This window comes from Dendronephthya gigantea, unplaced genomic scaffold, assembly GCF_004324835.1.
Source record: "Dendronephthya gigantea isolate DGI-Jeju-01 unplaced genomic scaffold, DenGig_1.0 000441F, whole genome shotgun sequence".
Classification (NCBI taxonomy): Eukaryota; Metazoa; Cnidaria; class Anthozoa; order Malacalcyonacea; family Nephtheidae; genus Dendronephthya; species Dendronephthya gigantea.
This window is the reverse complement of record NW_021163451.1, coordinates 25,791-43,082: the sequence shown is the minus strand read 5'-3', so window position 1 is coordinate 43,082 and position 17,292 is coordinate 25,791. Positions and strand designations below refer to the sequence as shown.

The 17,292-nt window shown below is 35.1% G+C and overlaps 4 protein-coding genes and 3 long non-coding RNA genes across 7 annotated transcripts; 5 read left to right on the top strand and 2 right to left on the bottom strand.

Annotated features, from left to right (window-relative positions):
- The first annotated feature begins 870 nt into the window (after nucleotides 1-870).
- On the top strand, nucleotides 871-4,410 carry LOC114543347. The gene is made up of 3 exons (XR_003689999.1): nucleotides 871-1,299; nucleotides 2,443-2,669; nucleotides 4,327-4,410. It is a non-coding gene; the product is annotated as an uncharacterized LOC114543347 (long non-coding RNA).
- Nucleotides 1,497-2,968, bottom strand: LOC114543338. Its single transcript, XM_028562364.1, has 3 exons — nucleotides 2,833-2,968; nucleotides 2,434-2,727; nucleotides 1,497-2,233 (listed from the first exon to the last, which is right to left on the bottom strand). The coding sequence occupies exons 1-3, from the start codon at nucleotides 2,887-2,889 to the stop codon at nucleotides 1,991-1,993; spliced, it is 594 nt and encodes a 197-aa protein (XP_028418165.1). The 5' UTR covers nucleotides 2,890-2,968; the 3' UTR covers nucleotides 1,497-1,990.
- Nucleotides 4,411-6,649: 2,239 nt separating the features above from the next.
- LOC114543341 lies at nucleotides 6,650-7,386 on the bottom strand. Its single transcript, XR_003689992.1, has 2 exons — nucleotides 7,313-7,386; nucleotides 6,650-6,770 (listed from the first exon to the last, which is right to left on the bottom strand). It is a non-coding gene; the product is annotated as an uncharacterized LOC114543341 (long non-coding RNA).
- Nucleotides 7,387-8,259: 873 nt separating this feature from the next.
- LOC114543340 lies at nucleotides 8,260-10,160 on the top strand. The gene is made up of 2 exons (XM_028562366.1): nucleotides 8,260-8,472; nucleotides 9,886-10,160. Exons 1-2 carry the CDS (start codon nucleotides 8,326-8,328, stop codon nucleotides 10,135-10,137), a joined length of 399 nt encoding a protein of 132 aa, XP_028418167.1. The 5' UTR covers nucleotides 8,260-8,325; the 3' UTR covers nucleotides 10,138-10,160.
- On the top strand, nucleotides 10,153-11,364 carry LOC114543339. The gene is made up of 3 exons (XM_028562365.1): nucleotides 10,153-10,267; nucleotides 10,548-10,942; nucleotides 11,324-11,364. Exons 1-2 carry the CDS (start codon nucleotides 10,153-10,155, stop codon nucleotides 10,871-10,873), a joined length of 441 nt encoding a protein of 146 aa, XP_028418166.1. The 3' UTR covers nucleotides 10,874-10,942; nucleotides 11,324-11,364.
- A 599-nt stretch (nucleotides 11,365-11,963) lies between these two features.
- On the top strand, nucleotides 11,964-12,994 carry LOC114543346. The gene is made up of 3 exons (XR_003689998.1): nucleotides 11,964-12,215; nucleotides 12,524-12,755; nucleotides 12,905-12,994. It is a non-coding gene; the product is annotated as an uncharacterized LOC114543346 (long non-coding RNA).
- Nucleotides 12,995-13,006: 12 nt separating this feature from the next.
- Nucleotides 13,007-14,534, top strand: LOC114543348. Its single transcript, XM_028562367.1, has 3 exons — nucleotides 13,007-13,068; nucleotides 13,614-13,829; nucleotides 14,425-14,534. Exons 2-3 carry the CDS (start codon nucleotides 13,628-13,630, stop codon nucleotides 14,532-14,534), a joined length of 312 nt encoding a protein of 103 aa, XP_028418168.1. The 5' UTR covers nucleotides 13,007-13,068; nucleotides 13,614-13,627.
- Nucleotides 14,535-17,292: the final 2,758 nt, after the last annotated feature.

The window sequence follows — 17,292 nt, the reverse complement described above, 5'->3', positions numbered from 1 at the left end:
CAATTTGCTAATGCAATGGGACATTTATAACAAAATGGCAGAATGATTATCAAAATGGACTCCGAATTTCGGACACCCATTTTGTTTGCAATGAAGTAAATAATTATGAAAAAATGGCAAAATGATGACAAAAATGGACTCCGAATTTCAAACACCCAATTTGCTAATGCAATGGGACATTTATAACAAAATGGCAGAATGATTATCAAAATGGACTCCGAATTTCGGACACCCATTTTGTTTGCAATAAAGTAAATAATTATGAAAAAATGGAAAAATGATGACAAAAATGGACTCTGAATTCCAGACACCCAATTTGCTAATGCAATGGGACATTTATAACAAAATGGCAGAATGATTATCAAAATGGACTCCGAATTTCGGACACCCATTTTGTTTGCAATGAAGTAAATAATTATGAAAAAATGGCAAAATGATGACAAAAATGGACTCCGAATTTCAGACAACCATTTTGTTTACAATAAGGCAATTGTATGAAAAGGGCAGAATGGTTGCCAAAGTGGACTCCAAATTTTGGACACCTATTTGTTTGCAACAAAGTAAAAAATTATAACAAAAAGGCAACATGATTAATACAAAAAGGAACCCTAAATTTCAGGCATTTACATCTTGTTCCAAATGGAATCATATAGTAATAGGAAATTGATTAGTAATAGGAGAGTCAACAAATCTTAAACAACTATTTTATATTGGAATAATTATTAAAAAAAAGACTACCTAAAAACCTCAACAATTTGCAAAAGTGTGTTTCCACAAAGCAGTGCTATAGTAAATTGTTATATATTTATTGTATAATATTTGAAAAATTCAGTAGTGCACAATGTATTAAAACTTACATCACATGCATTCAGTACACCACTTGCTCTTTTGCTCCACAGTCCACGCACATAAAGAATAAAATCCCTGCTTACCTAAACTACAACACACTGATATTACATGATAAACACACAACAGACAGGGTCGGATTGAAACAAATTTATAGTAAAAATTGCAACTAAATATATCCACATCAGTTCATCAGATCTAATATATTTAGATCAGATCTAATATATTCAGAGATCCAGGCCACAAAATTAATACGTGTTTGAATTGTGTTTTGTGTATTTCAAAAACATGTATGGCGAAGAAGGCAAACAAAGTTTTACAAATAAAGGGTTTTTTTTAAATATTACTGAATGTTTCTTTGGTTTCGCCAACTCGAAGCTTAGAAGGTAGTCCTATACTGAAATTATCAAGATCTGATAGGTGAATCAGTACAGCCATATGCATCAAATACCGGTAAGTGAGCACGAGTCTTCTGCATATAAAATAACATTTATTGATTTATAAGATCATAGGGCAGCCCAAAAAAGCGTGTTGATGACAATAAATAAACCGAGTAAATACTGTATACGCAAGTGTTGCAACACTATATTTTGTTTAGGTTAAAAATCGAATCATGGCAATTTCTAATGCTCATTAATACACAATAACAATACTCCTTATGCATTAGGACATCAAATGCTTCACAAATACCAGAATTTCCTGCAAGAATTATAATAACACATATTGCAATTCTCTCAGGGAATGCTGCTCTTTGTGTTCATACAGAAATAATTGACATCGTATTAAATCCATATAGGTCTATTAGTTGTTGAAGCCTGAAGGCAAGGTGTTTACAAGCCCATATCCACTGAGCAGAAGGCAAAGTAGATATGAGCTGTGGCGACTAATTGTTTTAGTGTAAATTTGGTATTAAGAATGGTTAAATATACAAATGTTTCTCACAAATACATTTTGGTACTTCATAAGGTTCTCATATAAAAAATATTGGGGCACAGTATAGTTCCTTTTCCCTCTAATGGTTAGGCTTTTTTTTGTGATCTCTGTACCATTTTTTAATAAATTTTCTGGTGTTTTCCAGCAAATGATTTTTGTCATCAAGTTCGAACGCACATATTATAATAGCCGCTTTGGGAATGGTATCCACCTATGGTGTTAGCCCATCTTTACTATTCACAATGTGGGGTTCCCAAGCAGTGCTATAATTTCCCTTCCAGTATTGTAAACAAAATTCATCATTTCCAACCTCCGTTACTTTCCCAATGACTGGCCTTTTTTTGTAGTTGGATATATTTACTGCCACAAACACATCAGGTTTCAAAGCAGCCAAGTAATTATCATCCATATTTATGCCCCGGGAAGCTGGAGCTTGATATGAGCCAGTATATATCTAGGAAAATAAATGTAAAATATAGAATAATTTGTATATTTGCTATGCCAACTGCATAAGATTAGGGTTCCATTGATCAGCATGCTCATACTATAGGAGTTGCCATTTCAGTGCTAAAACTTTTTATGTTGTTATAAAAGCTTATTAGTTAATGCTTCACAAATGTATCAATCCAATCCCATTAAAATATTTTTGTTTACCTCTTCTAGTTGTTCTAGCTCCTTCTCTCTCAAAGCAGATAGCTGTGCTGGTATTTCAGCTGTCTCAACAGGTTCAGCATTTGGTCTTCTAACATGATTTTTCAGTGAAAATATTGGAAACGTATTATCAATTGTAGCATCATTGTTGCCTGTTGTCTGCAAAAATGATTCCCACCATCCTTGTGCTGTTGAGGTCATTACAGAAAACCATTTTTGCATGTCAACTGCAAGCTTAGGTAAGTCTGCCTTTGCAAAATCTGCTGGTATTTGGACTGGCATGTCCATAGGAGTTGACTATTTATAAAATGAAATAAAACAATAACTTATAGTGCCTTGAAGCAATTTTGAGTACTTTGTGATAGTTGTGGTACTTTGGGAGAAATTTTAGAATACTGGTACCTTTAATAAAGAAATAGGACCCATCCATTCATCATCACTCCACTTTCTGTAATACATTACGGCTTTGTTTTTTTCATTTCTCACAAATTTAAAGCAGTGTGGCTTGACATGATTGTGTAAGTCCTCACTGTGACCATCCAACCACTTCTTGAAATCATAAATGCATGATAAACAGTCAGATTCTGGGTATGGCTTGTTACAGCATTCTTCAAATGCTTTTCTTATATCTAAAAAAAAGAAAAAGAAAATATTCAGAAAAAGACAATTAATGGCTTGTTAATATTTATCTGTTGGCTGATTGCTTTATTTATTGGTGCAAAAAATCAATGTATGCACTGTAAGCTGATGATTCACAAACAAAAAGCAACACATGCATAAGCCCGAATTCAATAGTTTTTTAATTTAACCATGCTTAAAAACAATGATCTTAAATTACTCAAATATAAAATAATTTTTTACATTGTAAAGGGCAATTTTGGTAATCAATCAATTTTGGTAATCAGCTTATCTCTATTATTTTGTCACACTGTATGTCAGCAGAATAGAACAAAATCTAATTGTATGGTAATTGTTTGTGTACAGTATCAGACAGAGGGTGCATGGTCACACATGCAGTCAAATCCATGTTGAACATATACAGTGTATATGCCTTTCCATTTTAACATGTGAACAATATATATACACCCAAGGATTTACTCTGTCAGATGATTTTATGTAAGTACTTGTCTGTTAAGACTTACCATTTACTGTATATACATCAAGAAATTTAAGATGCTTTGAAAAACAGCCAAATAATGCATCAATATCTTCATGCGTATGGCCAACTGGTAGAAAGTTGCCCTTTATCTGAAAAATTAAAGGTTACATGCAATATTACTTTAACTTGTATATATACTGTATGAAACATAATTGAGATTCCTGTTGTGAAAAATTACTCCTTTGAAAAACTTGTACATTATTAGTACAAGTACAAAAAAGCACACATGATCTTACTTGATCATTAGCTCAAGCTATTTTCTAAGCTTCACATACATTTTTAGCTGCAATAATAAATATATTGTTATTTTGAACCCACTAGACTATCAATCACTCATTACAGCACCAGGCAAAACTTCAAAAAACATATAGATGGGCCCACCTACAGTAAACCCTTTGTGGCTGTGACTAAATTGTCTGGCTTTGTTTTAAAGGTATCTCATATTCGTATTTTAACTATACCTTGTCAAACACCGACCATTCCACCAAAAGAGATAGTAAAGTTAAAACATATTTGTTTTTGTTTTCACGCCAGCAGTTGTCCAGTTGGAGATTAAGTATGTGTGGTAAACCATAGCGATCATTGAACAGTGCAAGAAGTTTGATGAGAATGTTCATTGTTAGATTGCTGTCATGTTTCCATTGAAAAAGGTCAAACATACCATGGAATAATTTTCCCATGGGACACAACCCACTATGCATTATAGTTCCAACAAGATGTGTTCTCAACTTTTGCAGGTTTGCAGTTGATTTGCAGACTCTTCGAAGATTTGGTACATCAGTTTTGGATTGATCCATACCATCCAATATGATTGTTAGATACTTTGAAGGACTCCGCCGTGCTTTGTACTGATGAAGATGATATTTTCTTCGTTCATTCCTGGTAAGAATTATTATTGAATTGTTTATACAGGATATATACTGGCTATCAACAGAGAGGTTAAGAATGCCCTGTTAGCTAATACCACACTATAATCACGCAGGTGCTGGACAAAAACCCAAAACGCAGGCAAAATAATCTGTAGACAAACAAATAATATTTGTAGAAATTTTACTCTCATTATTCTGTTTACTTATATAACACGTTCAATGTGTTCATCCAGAAGTTCTTGAATGGCCTTTCTTTTAGCTTTATTCATTGTTGCCTCTAGTTGCTTTTTATAATTTGTGCAGTGGTCACATTTGGTAAACCGGTTTTCCTGCAATAAAACAATATTTGGTATATTTATTACCACCAACTGACATGTCTAATACCAATTTGAAAATTTTGCCAAATGAAAATTTATTTGCCAAATGAAAATTTATTTGCCAAATGAAAATTTTATTGAAAAAATACATATTTTGCTAGTGGTGTGGGGATACAGTAGCTTTAAGGTTAGCTCACATGTTGAACATGTTTTATGGTTGGTAAGATTACGTAAAACTTTGCAATGTCCAGTATACTCACACATAGCCCGCTATCAGGCGCGGTTTCATGGTTTTAGTGGTGAAAATTACAGTGCCCATTTAAAATCTGTATATTATGACCATAATGTAATTGTTACCTTTGGTATTGAGACATGTTTAAATTCTTTCTCCATGATGCTATAAAATTGTGACCTACTGATGGTATCTTCAGAATCCAGGTCACTTAACATTTTCTGGTACAAAGCCAATTTTGTAAAGCAGGATGGTAAATGAACTTTTCCACTATCTGGTTGTTGGTCACTAATTGAGTTAACCAGAAATCTCAGCCATGCTATACATTCTGCCGTCTTTGTTGTGGGCCTTTTGAATCCACTGTTTCCATGGACGTACACTTCTGAACCATTTTTAAAATCAAGATATATCTTCTGGAATCTTTGTAGCTTTATGTCATGGACTTTTATCCAAGCTTGCTTACAGACTTGTGTTCCTTTTATTCTGAACACAGTTGTTTTCCCTTTTTCTGCGTCGTGAGTGGTTGACGTGTTATCTTTTAGATAATTGAGAATATAATTTCTTTCATCGACTATACTTTCAAGTGAGATAAATTCACGTCTAACACTGTCGATATCTTTAAATGGCACAATTTTTAAGCAGTCAAGATCACAGCAGTCAGACTCGATGATTCCAAGACTATTTGTTTGTTTTTCTTGTTTGTTCCTTTATAAGAAGTTTAAGACATTGACAGTTAAATTTGAGAATATTTAAGTCGTAAGTTTAAACTTATTTATTTTTGAACAAGAATGATCCTTTTTGTATCGCTTTATCGAGCAATTGAAACAACTTATTATCATGCGCGTTCTTTTGATGTATTGATCCATTAAGATGATGTTTTTCACTAGTATTATAATTAATGTTACACAGCTCGCACAGTTTTCGTTTTACACTCGGATGAGTTGAAATTGCTTTTAAAACTTTTGGACAAGCAAAGGGAGTGTTGTGACAGTTAAAGTCCAGTTCCGGCCAGTCTTTCATTTCAACCACAAGCGGTCTATACTTTCCAGTTGCATCTTCAACCTTTTATTTACCCCGCAATTCCCATACAGTTGCATTCCTGCGGTTGTCAATTTTTTTGTCACTGTTATTACTAGTGAAATTCTACCTTTTTATTACCACTGTTCTTCCGATTGCCGATGTGTTTGTTACAATTCACGGAAAATTTTATCAAATCGTTTAGGGTAAGCACTGGTTGCGTGGATTTCCAACTATTTTTTTGTGGTGTGGTTATGATTGCCAATTGCACCATTTTCTTTCCACGGCTGTATTGCACATTTTTAAGCATTACTTCTTTGCTGCAGGCAGAATATTTTTTTGCTGTTATGATGGGTAACTCTGTTTGACAGGAATGTCTCAACGTGTGCTTGGTGATAGTTTAGCAAATTTACGAGCCGGTCGTATTCCGAACAGTTTTTCAGAACATCAACAAAAACTACTTTTCGTTCAAACCAACATTCATTGTCATCAGATACTGAAATATGAATACAGCAATATGCCTTAAAACTGTAGGTGCGCATGCATGCATTTTTGTTTCCAAAGCACGGAATTGCTTTAAATTTAATAGTGAACAAGTAACAACTAAAGTCTAAAATGGTTCTTACCTTCAGAATCACCCTCGTAGTTTAAACTTCGCTTTGTTTTTCGTTGTCCGCTGCTTTCTTGTGCGCATGTAGACGGGGTGTCACAATGGAGCATTCTCCTACGTTTAACAGGCGATTGGGCTAAATGTAAAATCATTGACACTGTTGATTAAATGCCGCAAATTTATTATAGACTTCGAATCAGGCTATAGCTGAAAGTTTAAGGATGTTTCTCATAATTATTTTATTGTTTTCTTGTTTGTATATGCGCGCGACGCTAGTTAAAACTTGGAAGCGCATGCAAGGCCGACGGTCGACAAATTGTATTATTATATACCACTTGTCAAAGTTTGGTGTTCGTAGCATTTCATTGAATAATTTACTGCTATTTATTAATAATTTATTTATAGTGGTATGCTAAAAACACAAGTCACGAGTCTATCGAAAATTGGTTAGTTGCTAATCGATGTCGCATACTCCAAATTTCATATTTCAACTCGCCACAAAAGACTAAACGGCAAGTCTTATCATTGCGTCAAGTCTTATTGAAACCTAAGAGACGTAACTTGCCCTTTTTTGCGCCGCACTTTATTTATAATTTCAACTAAAATACAGTTATTATATCTATTATGAAATTTTAGGTATAGTTAAAATTAAAAATAAAATTTCAAATATTTTCTTACATTTAGAAGGGCTGTTGTCTGGTGATGGGCTAGCAGGCGATGAGTTTCCTTCGAGTGTTGAGTAGGATCGCAGAGACAGTGGAGAAGTCAAAAATACGAGGAGTGTTGGCGACTAGCAGAAAATGGAGAACAAAATAAATTATTACAACGCTTGTCCAAATACAGGTGAATATATATTTCTAATCTCAATCTATTTAGACACGTAGAAATGTAACATATCATACCGTTTAGCGGACTTAGTGCGTTTTCGTTGTCACTGCTGCTAAATCCAATTCCAACAGGCGAAGAGTACAGGCTAGATAACTGTGAGTGAACAGGAGTCGTACAATCCCCAGGAGAGCTCGTCACTAAATATCATCATAAAATTGTGTAGATATAGACTATAGTTCATGTACTATATTCAAGTATACAGATTGCTTATTTGTGATCTCTTACAACTTTGCGGACTCCTCGTGTTCTCATGGTCACTGCTGAATCCAATACCGATAGGCGAACTGCCTTCTATTTCTCTCTCTCGAAGAGTTTCAATAGTGGACGGCGACGCCGGTTCTGGCAAGGATGAAAATCCAAACCCGCAAGGCGACGACATAACTATACAATTATGCGTTTTGGTCTTTTACCGCATTCTTCAAAATATTTCTGACAAGTTTAGTTACGAAGTTAGGAAGCAGCCGGTTTTCACTAAGATCAGTTTACACCCTTCTAAGTTTTTAAATGTTTTCCGTTATTATGATTTTTGTCGCTAATTATTAAAACGTTTTTGATTGGTTGAGTTTTGAACCTTTTAACAATGAAAAATTCCTCAGTTACCTACGGCTTTGTGTTCTCGAACGCTGATTCGTTGAGCCGCGAAGACGCTATCACCTTGTATGACGCTATCACCTTGTATGACGCTATCACCTTGTATGACGCTAGAAAACCTTGCCAAAATATACTCTATCTCCTCTGCCAAAGACACCAGCAGTTTTGTTCAGCAAGGTTTATTCAGCAGTCAACAAACAGTATTTTAAAAAATGCCTTCTTTCAAATGGTCAATTCGAGTAAATGAGGACAAAGCGTACGTGTTTGTCAACGGTATTCGGCATTCCAAAAATAGTGTAGAATATTTGCATGTTCTGCGCGCTGAAGTGGGAAAATTTAAGAATCGCGTGGCTGTAAAGGTATGATTTTTAATTTTTCCACTGTGATTAATATAAAGATAAATTATATATTAAAGGGTATAAAGGGTAAATATATTTGGTATTATATACTGTGGTATTGGTCTCTACCTGCTGAAATGAGATGCTGCGTGCACCAGCGACCTTTTGAGTCCTAGTTTTATATGTTTGTTGTAACGAATTAATAACCATATTGGCACTAGTTGTATAAAAATACAGTAAAGCGATTTTTAAAATACTCTTCCCCCACTCACTATAGTCCAGCGCCTAACTGCGCTTTCTGGGGTGTCATTGCCTTGAAAAAATCTGATACATTCAATATCTGATATAGTTTAACTACAAGTAAAATCTCCTACCGAGGTTCACTTAGCTTTCGTTTAGCGTTCACAAGTCATATACCAAAACGCACGCCGTAACATAATCGCATGAAATTTAAATTTCATTATGAAGTATACACCCATCAAAATTAATATGGCTAAAGCCAAGGTTTAGTAATAATGGACTGTTATAGTTTATAAAACTCCATATTGAGCAGTCTGACTGAAATAAAGTTTTATAGTTTTACAATGTTTAGCAGATTTCTATCTTGAGGTTGCAAAGTATAAATGATAGAATTCTGACAGTCTATGATAATGCTCGTGCTAGCTTTTCTAAAACAAGGAATGGCGCCTCGGCCCTCAGAAACCACCTATTTTACGACGGGGCGATAATGATTCGAGTTTGAGACTATAAGTGCATGACTGGCATGCCTTTAATTGATCAGGGCGTATATAAGATAGGGCCATAGATTAAAAAATGAATGATATGGCGGTGAAACGGTGATTTGGGCCGTGATCTACGTATGATGCGTGGGACCCCCCCGAACAAACACAACATGATAAACCATAGGCGGCCCTGAACTGATCTCGGTAATCTCGCTGACCTCGTGCGACCTCATGTTGTCTGAACAGTCTTATATTATGACAAGATACGTCATCGCGCGAGGTCAGCGAGATCAGTTCTGGGCCGCCTATGGATAAACAAATATCCATTTCTACATTTAAGCCTTAAAATAACACAAATAGCTTTCGGTTAGTTGGAATTTTACATGCGTAAATTCTACGTCGTGAAAGATTAGTGATTAAAGTTTTAGGAAAATGATTCAGTGTCAAACACAAAGTCAGCTTTTTTAAAATTAATTTAAAACCCTTGGTCCAAGGGTTGGAAACTTAGTCCTAGCATTTGTCCCTGTAAAATTTTTACACAAAATATTGCTAGTGTGTTATAAACTAGGCACTACACAATGAATGAGCGCGTTATGGATGATAGTTTCACCTATTAGATGCTTCAAATAATGATGCCAGCTATCCGTACATATATTAATACTGTATTTTGATTGATTCTATGTAAAAATTATATTTTATTCATATTTTATAGTTGATTTTCGTTCGAGGGGCAGATGGCAAAAGAGAACACTGTTTCTTCTCCACAGGGAAATATGACTGGTCAGCAAGCAATGGGCTTTTCCGTGAAATTGTTGCGACTGAAAATGAGCAACAATGGGCTGCAAAATGCAATGAAGCCATTGAAAAGTTAGAAAAGCAAGATTGCGCTAATGATGGTCAAGATCAACAAAATCAAGGTGGATCCAAGGATTCCGAGCCTGTTTTAATCACTAATGAAGATTAAGCTATAAATTTAAAAATGGGATCTTCATCTCTTGTGGAACAGCTGAGTACTCCCCTAACCAAGAAAAAGTGTCAAGATGAAGAGGCCAAAGAATTACAATACCAAACAAGAGCAAAAGAATGCGAAGTTGGTATGTAGAAATTAAATATATACATATGATATTTTTTGTTGAACCACTAAACCACAATGAATGTTAATTAATTTTTTACAGAAATTATCAAGTTTAAATTAAGGCTTAATTATCAAGTCATTTTCTTAATTAAAATCCCTGCTACACAATTACTTCTTTCAATATGACCAGCTTTTTTTGCCCAATGGTTTCCTTTTTACCATTCTAGCTTACTCAAGTTGTATAAGTGCACCTTCATTTGGCAGTAATATCATGCATGTCTTTTCATAACTTTGAATAGATGAGCAATTCTATGTTCCGGTTGGCAATATTGAACTACCTCCAGCAGACAGAATGATCAGGAAAGTGGATGAAATATTTTTGGCCCAATTAAAGGCAAATATGGAAAGTAACCCCAATGGCTCATATGAACCTCTTTACTTGTTGGTAAAAGGTCTGAACAGAAAGGAGAACTTTTCAAAATCAGATGTCAGCAGCTATCAGTATGAGGTACTTGGTGGTACGCATAACTTGTTGGCAACAAAGCAACTTTTAGAGAAGCACCCTGATAGTGAAGAGTATAAGGGAAGATATGCAAGAATATTTGTTGGGTTAACAAATTTTTAAGCTTTATGGCTGGCGTCAAGGCATAATAAGACTGGGTGTTTCCGTCATTAAATGACATTCAAAGATGAGGCAAGTTCTGTAGAAAGGCAATTCTAATATTGTTAAATATTAAGAGGGAGTGGTTGTTTGTTATAGTTTAACAGTCAGTCAACAAGTTACTTAAGGAACCCATTAGTGTCACAGTAGTAATGAGTACCCAACTTCTTAACTTTTTCAACTTTGCTTTGTCAAATACCAGAAATTTTTCTCAAGTACATACCAAAATTGTCAATGGTAAATTATTGGTTATAGTGGTCTGAGTTACTTACGATAATAATTAGTAGTAATCTGCCACAGGCAATTGCAGTAGAAACTAACAAATTATTAATTGCAGCAGCAATCATTTGGGTGATTTACCAGTCAGTGGGTTAAAAAAGCTGTGATCACAAACATTTTTTTATTCTGCTGTAGGTGGAAGTTGCTCACAGGCAGTTGGAGATCATTGGTAAAAAAATGAGAACAATGATTTAGTTCCTAGTCAGCAATGGAGAGACAGATGTTCCCACATATTAGGAAAGACAGTGAGTAAACTTTTTAGTTTATTCAATTTGTAATATATTGTGAACACCAGGTGATTTTGCTTGCCAGTGAAAGTCTTGCCACCAGTGAATGGGTTATCAAAAGAAAGTAGATGTAATTATAATCTGTACTAAACCTAAACCTGTTTAATGAAATAATTTTAAATTAACTTGCTGATCAATAAAGCACTTACACTGAGTAATTAATATTCTTGTTAAATGTTGTACTTTTTTAGAAGAAAAATCTTTCTGATGTATTTCTTGTTGCTGCTCTCCCAGAAGATGGTTATCAGTCATTCCTTGAGATGTGCCGAAAATATGAAAAAGGTCTTCCTAAATACCAGCGAGCAATGGCAAAGGACCTACCAGAAAAGCCGAGGTTCAAGCCATCATACATCAAATGCTTATTTGGCCTCGACGTTTCAGATCGTGTTGCTCTGTTGGGTCAAGTAAAGATATTTCTTCCATTTTTAGGCGTAAGATACCCCTTAGCTTATTTTTTTGCCTCTGTGATCTGTTAAAAATTTATTTACTAATTAACCACTTAGTTTATTAAAATATAATTGTGCCCTTTAAATTAAATCCAATCATCATTCTAAATCTGTTGTTTTTTTTAGGTTGCTGACCAAAGTAACAGTCTGGATGAACTGAAATTAGTGTGCAAGGAGTGCAAAGTACTGAAGCCTGTCCAAAAAGTGATTTCTTCATTTCTTGGATGTAAATGGGAATTGCTTAGTGCAAAATTGGGAGAGAAAGTCAGCGTTGACCAGTTAAGGAAATTTACAGTAAGTATACAGTATATGTATTATATCAGGCAGTTCGATATTTTGATCCAGGTTTGTAGAATGGAAAATATCCGCTCTTCTCTCTATGCTGAGGTTGAGTATTTGAACTGACTTCTAAATTAATAATTCAAACTACTAGAAACATTTCAAACTACTAGTAGCTTAAAAATAAACATTAAATCAGCCCTGCTACATGTTCCTTGGGAGATTTCAATTTTCAATTCTGCTACCTATTTGATGACCATTTTAGTCTGCAAACATTTTCCTGTGTTTCGCACATTCAGTAGAGCTGTGTTTCTATTTACTAGGGAAAAGATGAAACCAACCTTATTTTCAGACAAAACTTGGAATATCTGCAAAAGAGTCTGACCATCGAGGAATCAGACCAGCCACTAGTTGTATCACCCAATGTATTTCTGATGGACCAGGGAACAAGCGGCGTTGTCCACATGTGTGTTGACCCACTGGGACTGCAGCAAGGGGTCATACGGGCAAGAAAAAGGATTTTCATTAGCCTTATGTAAGCTTTCACCACATCAGGTACAGTATAGTGATATAACATTGACCTAATGCACCAATAGTACTGTATATGTACAACTGTGATAATTGTGAAAAAGGTGTATACTGAACAATACTTTCTTTTTCACAATGATTTTTTTATGAAAATGATGTGACAACATTTGCTGCAGGTTTGCTGGACCTAGTGGACCGTTTAAATTTTGGTGTGTGCCACATTTTCAACGTAGCAATAATGGGGGATATCCATCAATTAATGGAAATAAAAAATGGATCGAGGAACACCGTGGAATCTGCGAACTTGGTTTCGCATGTGCTAAAGGAGTTAAACCATCAGGTATATATTAGCATATTAACGGGCAATGTATTCATGTTTAAAATAGTAAGATTTTAATGTTCACGTTTACGGCAAAGGATTAACCGTGTCTGTCGTAGAGAATTTATGCCTCAATTTTAATTCGCAAACTGCCGGAAGCTCTATCATCTAATAATTGGCCCCAAAATACTATCTTCAATAGTTTGTCGATTGCAGCTAGCCGCATGTCTGGTGTAATTGTCAATCGTAAGGTCCTTAATCACTTTGTTTAATCCACCTTTTGGGTTTCTGCTCATCATAGATTATTTTGTTAAAACAGCATCCTGGTATTTTCTAGAGGTTCTTGCGATGCAATGTTTTTATATTTTATTTTTGTAAAAAATTTAGTTAAACTTGTCTGCGTTTGTTATTTCTGCCATTCAACTGTAAAATTAGAAGTTCAAATTCACGTACACTCGAAAATACGTCAAATTTACACGCATAAAAGCATACCTACTGTAAACTGTAACCGTATTTTGCAATGCATACAACAAAATTAACTTACGCATTGTTCCTGCATTTTACAGGTCCTAGCCTTGGTATGGTACGGGCTGTAGAGGGGTTTCTCCTCTACCATGCGGCGCCTGGGCAACGGCTGCTGCAAGATCATTTTAATTTCACTGCCTGCACTGAGAATTTTATTATTGTAAGTCAAGAGCACAAGGAGTTGGAGGTGTGGCATTCTGTAGTTGAAATGTTCAGTAGACCAGGCGATTGGATTCTTGACGTGAATACGCCACAAGGTATGCAATTATACCAGTACTGATGAAATACTAATAATTTTTTTATGCACTGTTCACATTGTTGCTGCCGACTAGTTACAATGAATTATCTGGAAACAACAGGTGCAATCGTGTTGTTAATCGTTGATACAAAAAAATAATTTAACTTAACCGCTTTTACTGTGAAGTTTCACTTTACACTGTTCTGATGGGTGGCGGATTCAAAGGACATAGTCAATCATCTAGTCAGTGGTGAAGGTCATTTCTGTTCGTAGTGGTTTATTCAACTATCTCAGCGCTTTGAACTTTATTTAGACAATTTCTTTTGTCTTATTTAAATGTTAATTAGGCTTTTTGTCAAGTTGACAAAAATTTCGAGAAACTTTCTTGTTAATGCAAAATTGAAACCTTTCAATATGGGAGCTAAAATGATAAGGTTGATTCGCTGTGTCCCACTATGCAACTTTACACTATCATTGGATCACTAGCTTTCTTCCTTCAGTTTATTCACCTATTCGCGCAGTATATTTTAAAGTAGTTTCCCGTAAAAAACATAATTAAATGTTATGCAGTATAACATTCCAACTAAATTGATCTATTTTTATGACTGTTTCAGTTGCTGGAGCTGCTGCAGCCATGAAGGAAGGCAGGAATGTTTTATGCTTAACACCAAATGAAGAAGAGGCAAAAACGTATTGCGCAAAATTTTGTGATTTGAAAAACTAATTATATAATTCTATATACATGATTCTTTGCATTTGACTTTAGTATTTTGGTTGTGATGTGAAGGTCTGCAGGTAAACTAAATTTTGGCAGACTCAGTCAAGTCGCTTTAGGTTCTGGAATTCAGCTGCCCAATTTTTCACTGGTCGGTTTCGCTGCATGCATTGTCGGTTGATAAATAAGATTTTGACAGAATCAAGCCGTTTTAGGTGTCCGCTGTTGAAAACCCATAAAACGTTGATCGCGGACTAAAATTTGGCTCTAAAATCTCATCTCTGCTTAGATGTGTTTGATTTATGAATTATGCACATATGATTTAAACAAACAGTCAAACCAATATTTTTCTGAAATTGGGCTACACTCTGAAAAAGTGCTTTTTATTTCAGTACACGATCGGTGACAGTACAAACTGAAATTCAGCCTTTAATCTCGGTTCATTTAATTGTTTATATCAGATTTGTGACAAACTCACGCCGTTTATGGCGTCTGAAATTTAGCTTCTCAGTTTATCGCTTGTCGGTTAACATAAGATTTTTTTTTGGCAGGCTGAAACCATTTTAGGTGTCTCAAATTCAGATACCTTATTCATCTCAGGTCGGTTAAAATATACGATTTTGGCAGACTCAAACCGTTTAGGTGTCTGAAATTCAGATACCTTATTCATCTCAGGTCGGTTAAAATATACGATTTTGGCAGACTCAAACCGTTTAGGTGTCTGAAATTCAGATACCTTAATTTATCTCAGGTTGGTTAATATATAAGATTTTGGCAGACTCAAACCGTTTTAGGTGTCTGAAATTCAGATACCTTGTTTATCTCAGGTCGGTTAAAATATGCGATTTTAGCAGACTCAAACCGTTTTAGGTGTCTGAAATTCAGCTTCCAAATTTATCGCTTGTCGGTTAACATTAAAATATTTTGAATTTTGGCAGACTCAAACCGTTTTAGGTGTCTGAAATTCAAATACCTTGTTTATCTCAGGTCGGTTAAGATATGCGATTTTAGCAGACTCAAACCGTTTTAGGTGTCTGAAATTCAGCTTCCAAATTTATCGCTTGTGGTTAACATTAAAATATTTTGAATTTTGGCAGACTCAACCGTTTTAGGTGTCTGAAATTCAGACACCCTATTTATCTCAGGTCGGTTAATATACACGATCTTGGCAGATTAGAGCCGTTTTAGATGTCTGAAATTCAGCTTCCCCATTTATCATTTGTCGGTAATATATAAGATGTTGGCAAACTCAGATTTGTTTTAGGTGTCTGAAATTCAGATACCTTATTTATCTCAGGTCGCAGTTGATAGAATGATGTCTCGTTTAGTTCAATACGTTGTTTTTGGCAGAGTCCCTAAAAACTGTCTGCAAAAAACGCCAATTTGATTTCATAAATTAAAATCTTTGCATTTTTTGGTTTTTTTCATCAATTTTGCGGAAAAAAAAATAGTTTGGAATTATTGAAAATAGTTTGGAACGCGTTAGTTGATTAAATAGCCTTTCTCTCTTTACCTTTTTTGGTGAATTTTACCACGTCCACTAGCTTGACCCATGCATGGGAGCAACTCATGAAGTCTGTTATTTGTTTGTCCAGAAATGGGTCATTGCATTTCTCGATTGTTCCAGGTAGGTTTACGATAAAACTGCAATAAATAGTACCAATTTTACCATTTCTTCGCTTATGTATGTTTTACTATTGCCCCGCTAATTGTTCTTACCAATCGTGGTTTCAAATTCGTTCCTTAACAATTTCAGCATCCGTCGAAAACAATTGTGAAAGGTGCTGGCATGGTTCTGAAGGCGATAATCGAGGTACGTTTTATTCATTCATTCATCCATTCAGAATTTTCTGCTTTTGACGAACGTCATTTATAATGCTCTGCCCTTTTTTAGCTGTGATGAATGTACATATTAGTTCATTTGATATTTAAGAGGTTTTAAAGGGTCTTAATTTTGAGAGGTATTATACACACTTCAATTCAAGCCAGGAACAGTTGATGGAAAAATGAGTCAACTATAGATCCTCCGGCAGGAATCGCTTTTGCGATGCCGGTGCAATGCTCTTATCACTGAGAACGTATATAGTTGACTCATTTTTCCATCAACTGTTCCTGGCTTGAATTTGAAGTGTGTATAATACCACTCGAAATTAAGACCCTTTAAAACCTCTATAATATTCCTGCATCGTGTGAAGTGCCTAAAATCATCTGTTGATATTTATTTAGAACTACACTTTAGGAAGCTGATGAAGAAACTGCGGCAAAAATACAAGATCTGGCGCTTGCCGAGGGCGCTCTACCAAAACGCTTACCCATGACCATGATTACACAAAGCACTGATACACGTTCGCTACTGAACATGTGCGAATTAGAGTGATAAATTAACAAATTGTTGCAGATGCATGGCCTCGATTCCATCCGGAGGACCTGAATTATTTTTAGCAACATTCTTAGATTCATCTTAAAACTTGTGATTTTATAATCCTCTATATACTAGCCATCTGTAAATAGTTCAATTGAGACTAACAAGCATACTCCACAAGTAATTTATAATCTTTATTGTTGGCATACAGGCAATTGAGTGGACATCTTGTGGCTCTCTGGACAACTGATCATATAACAGCAATGGCATTGCTTGTGAGAATAATTTTCGTATTAAAGTAGTTATAGTTTTTAATGTCTAAAATATACAAGAAAGTTTAAATGCGAGATTTCCTGTTCCTAAACAATTATGTAATAAATTTGAATGAGAATTTTTTTGCGAGGG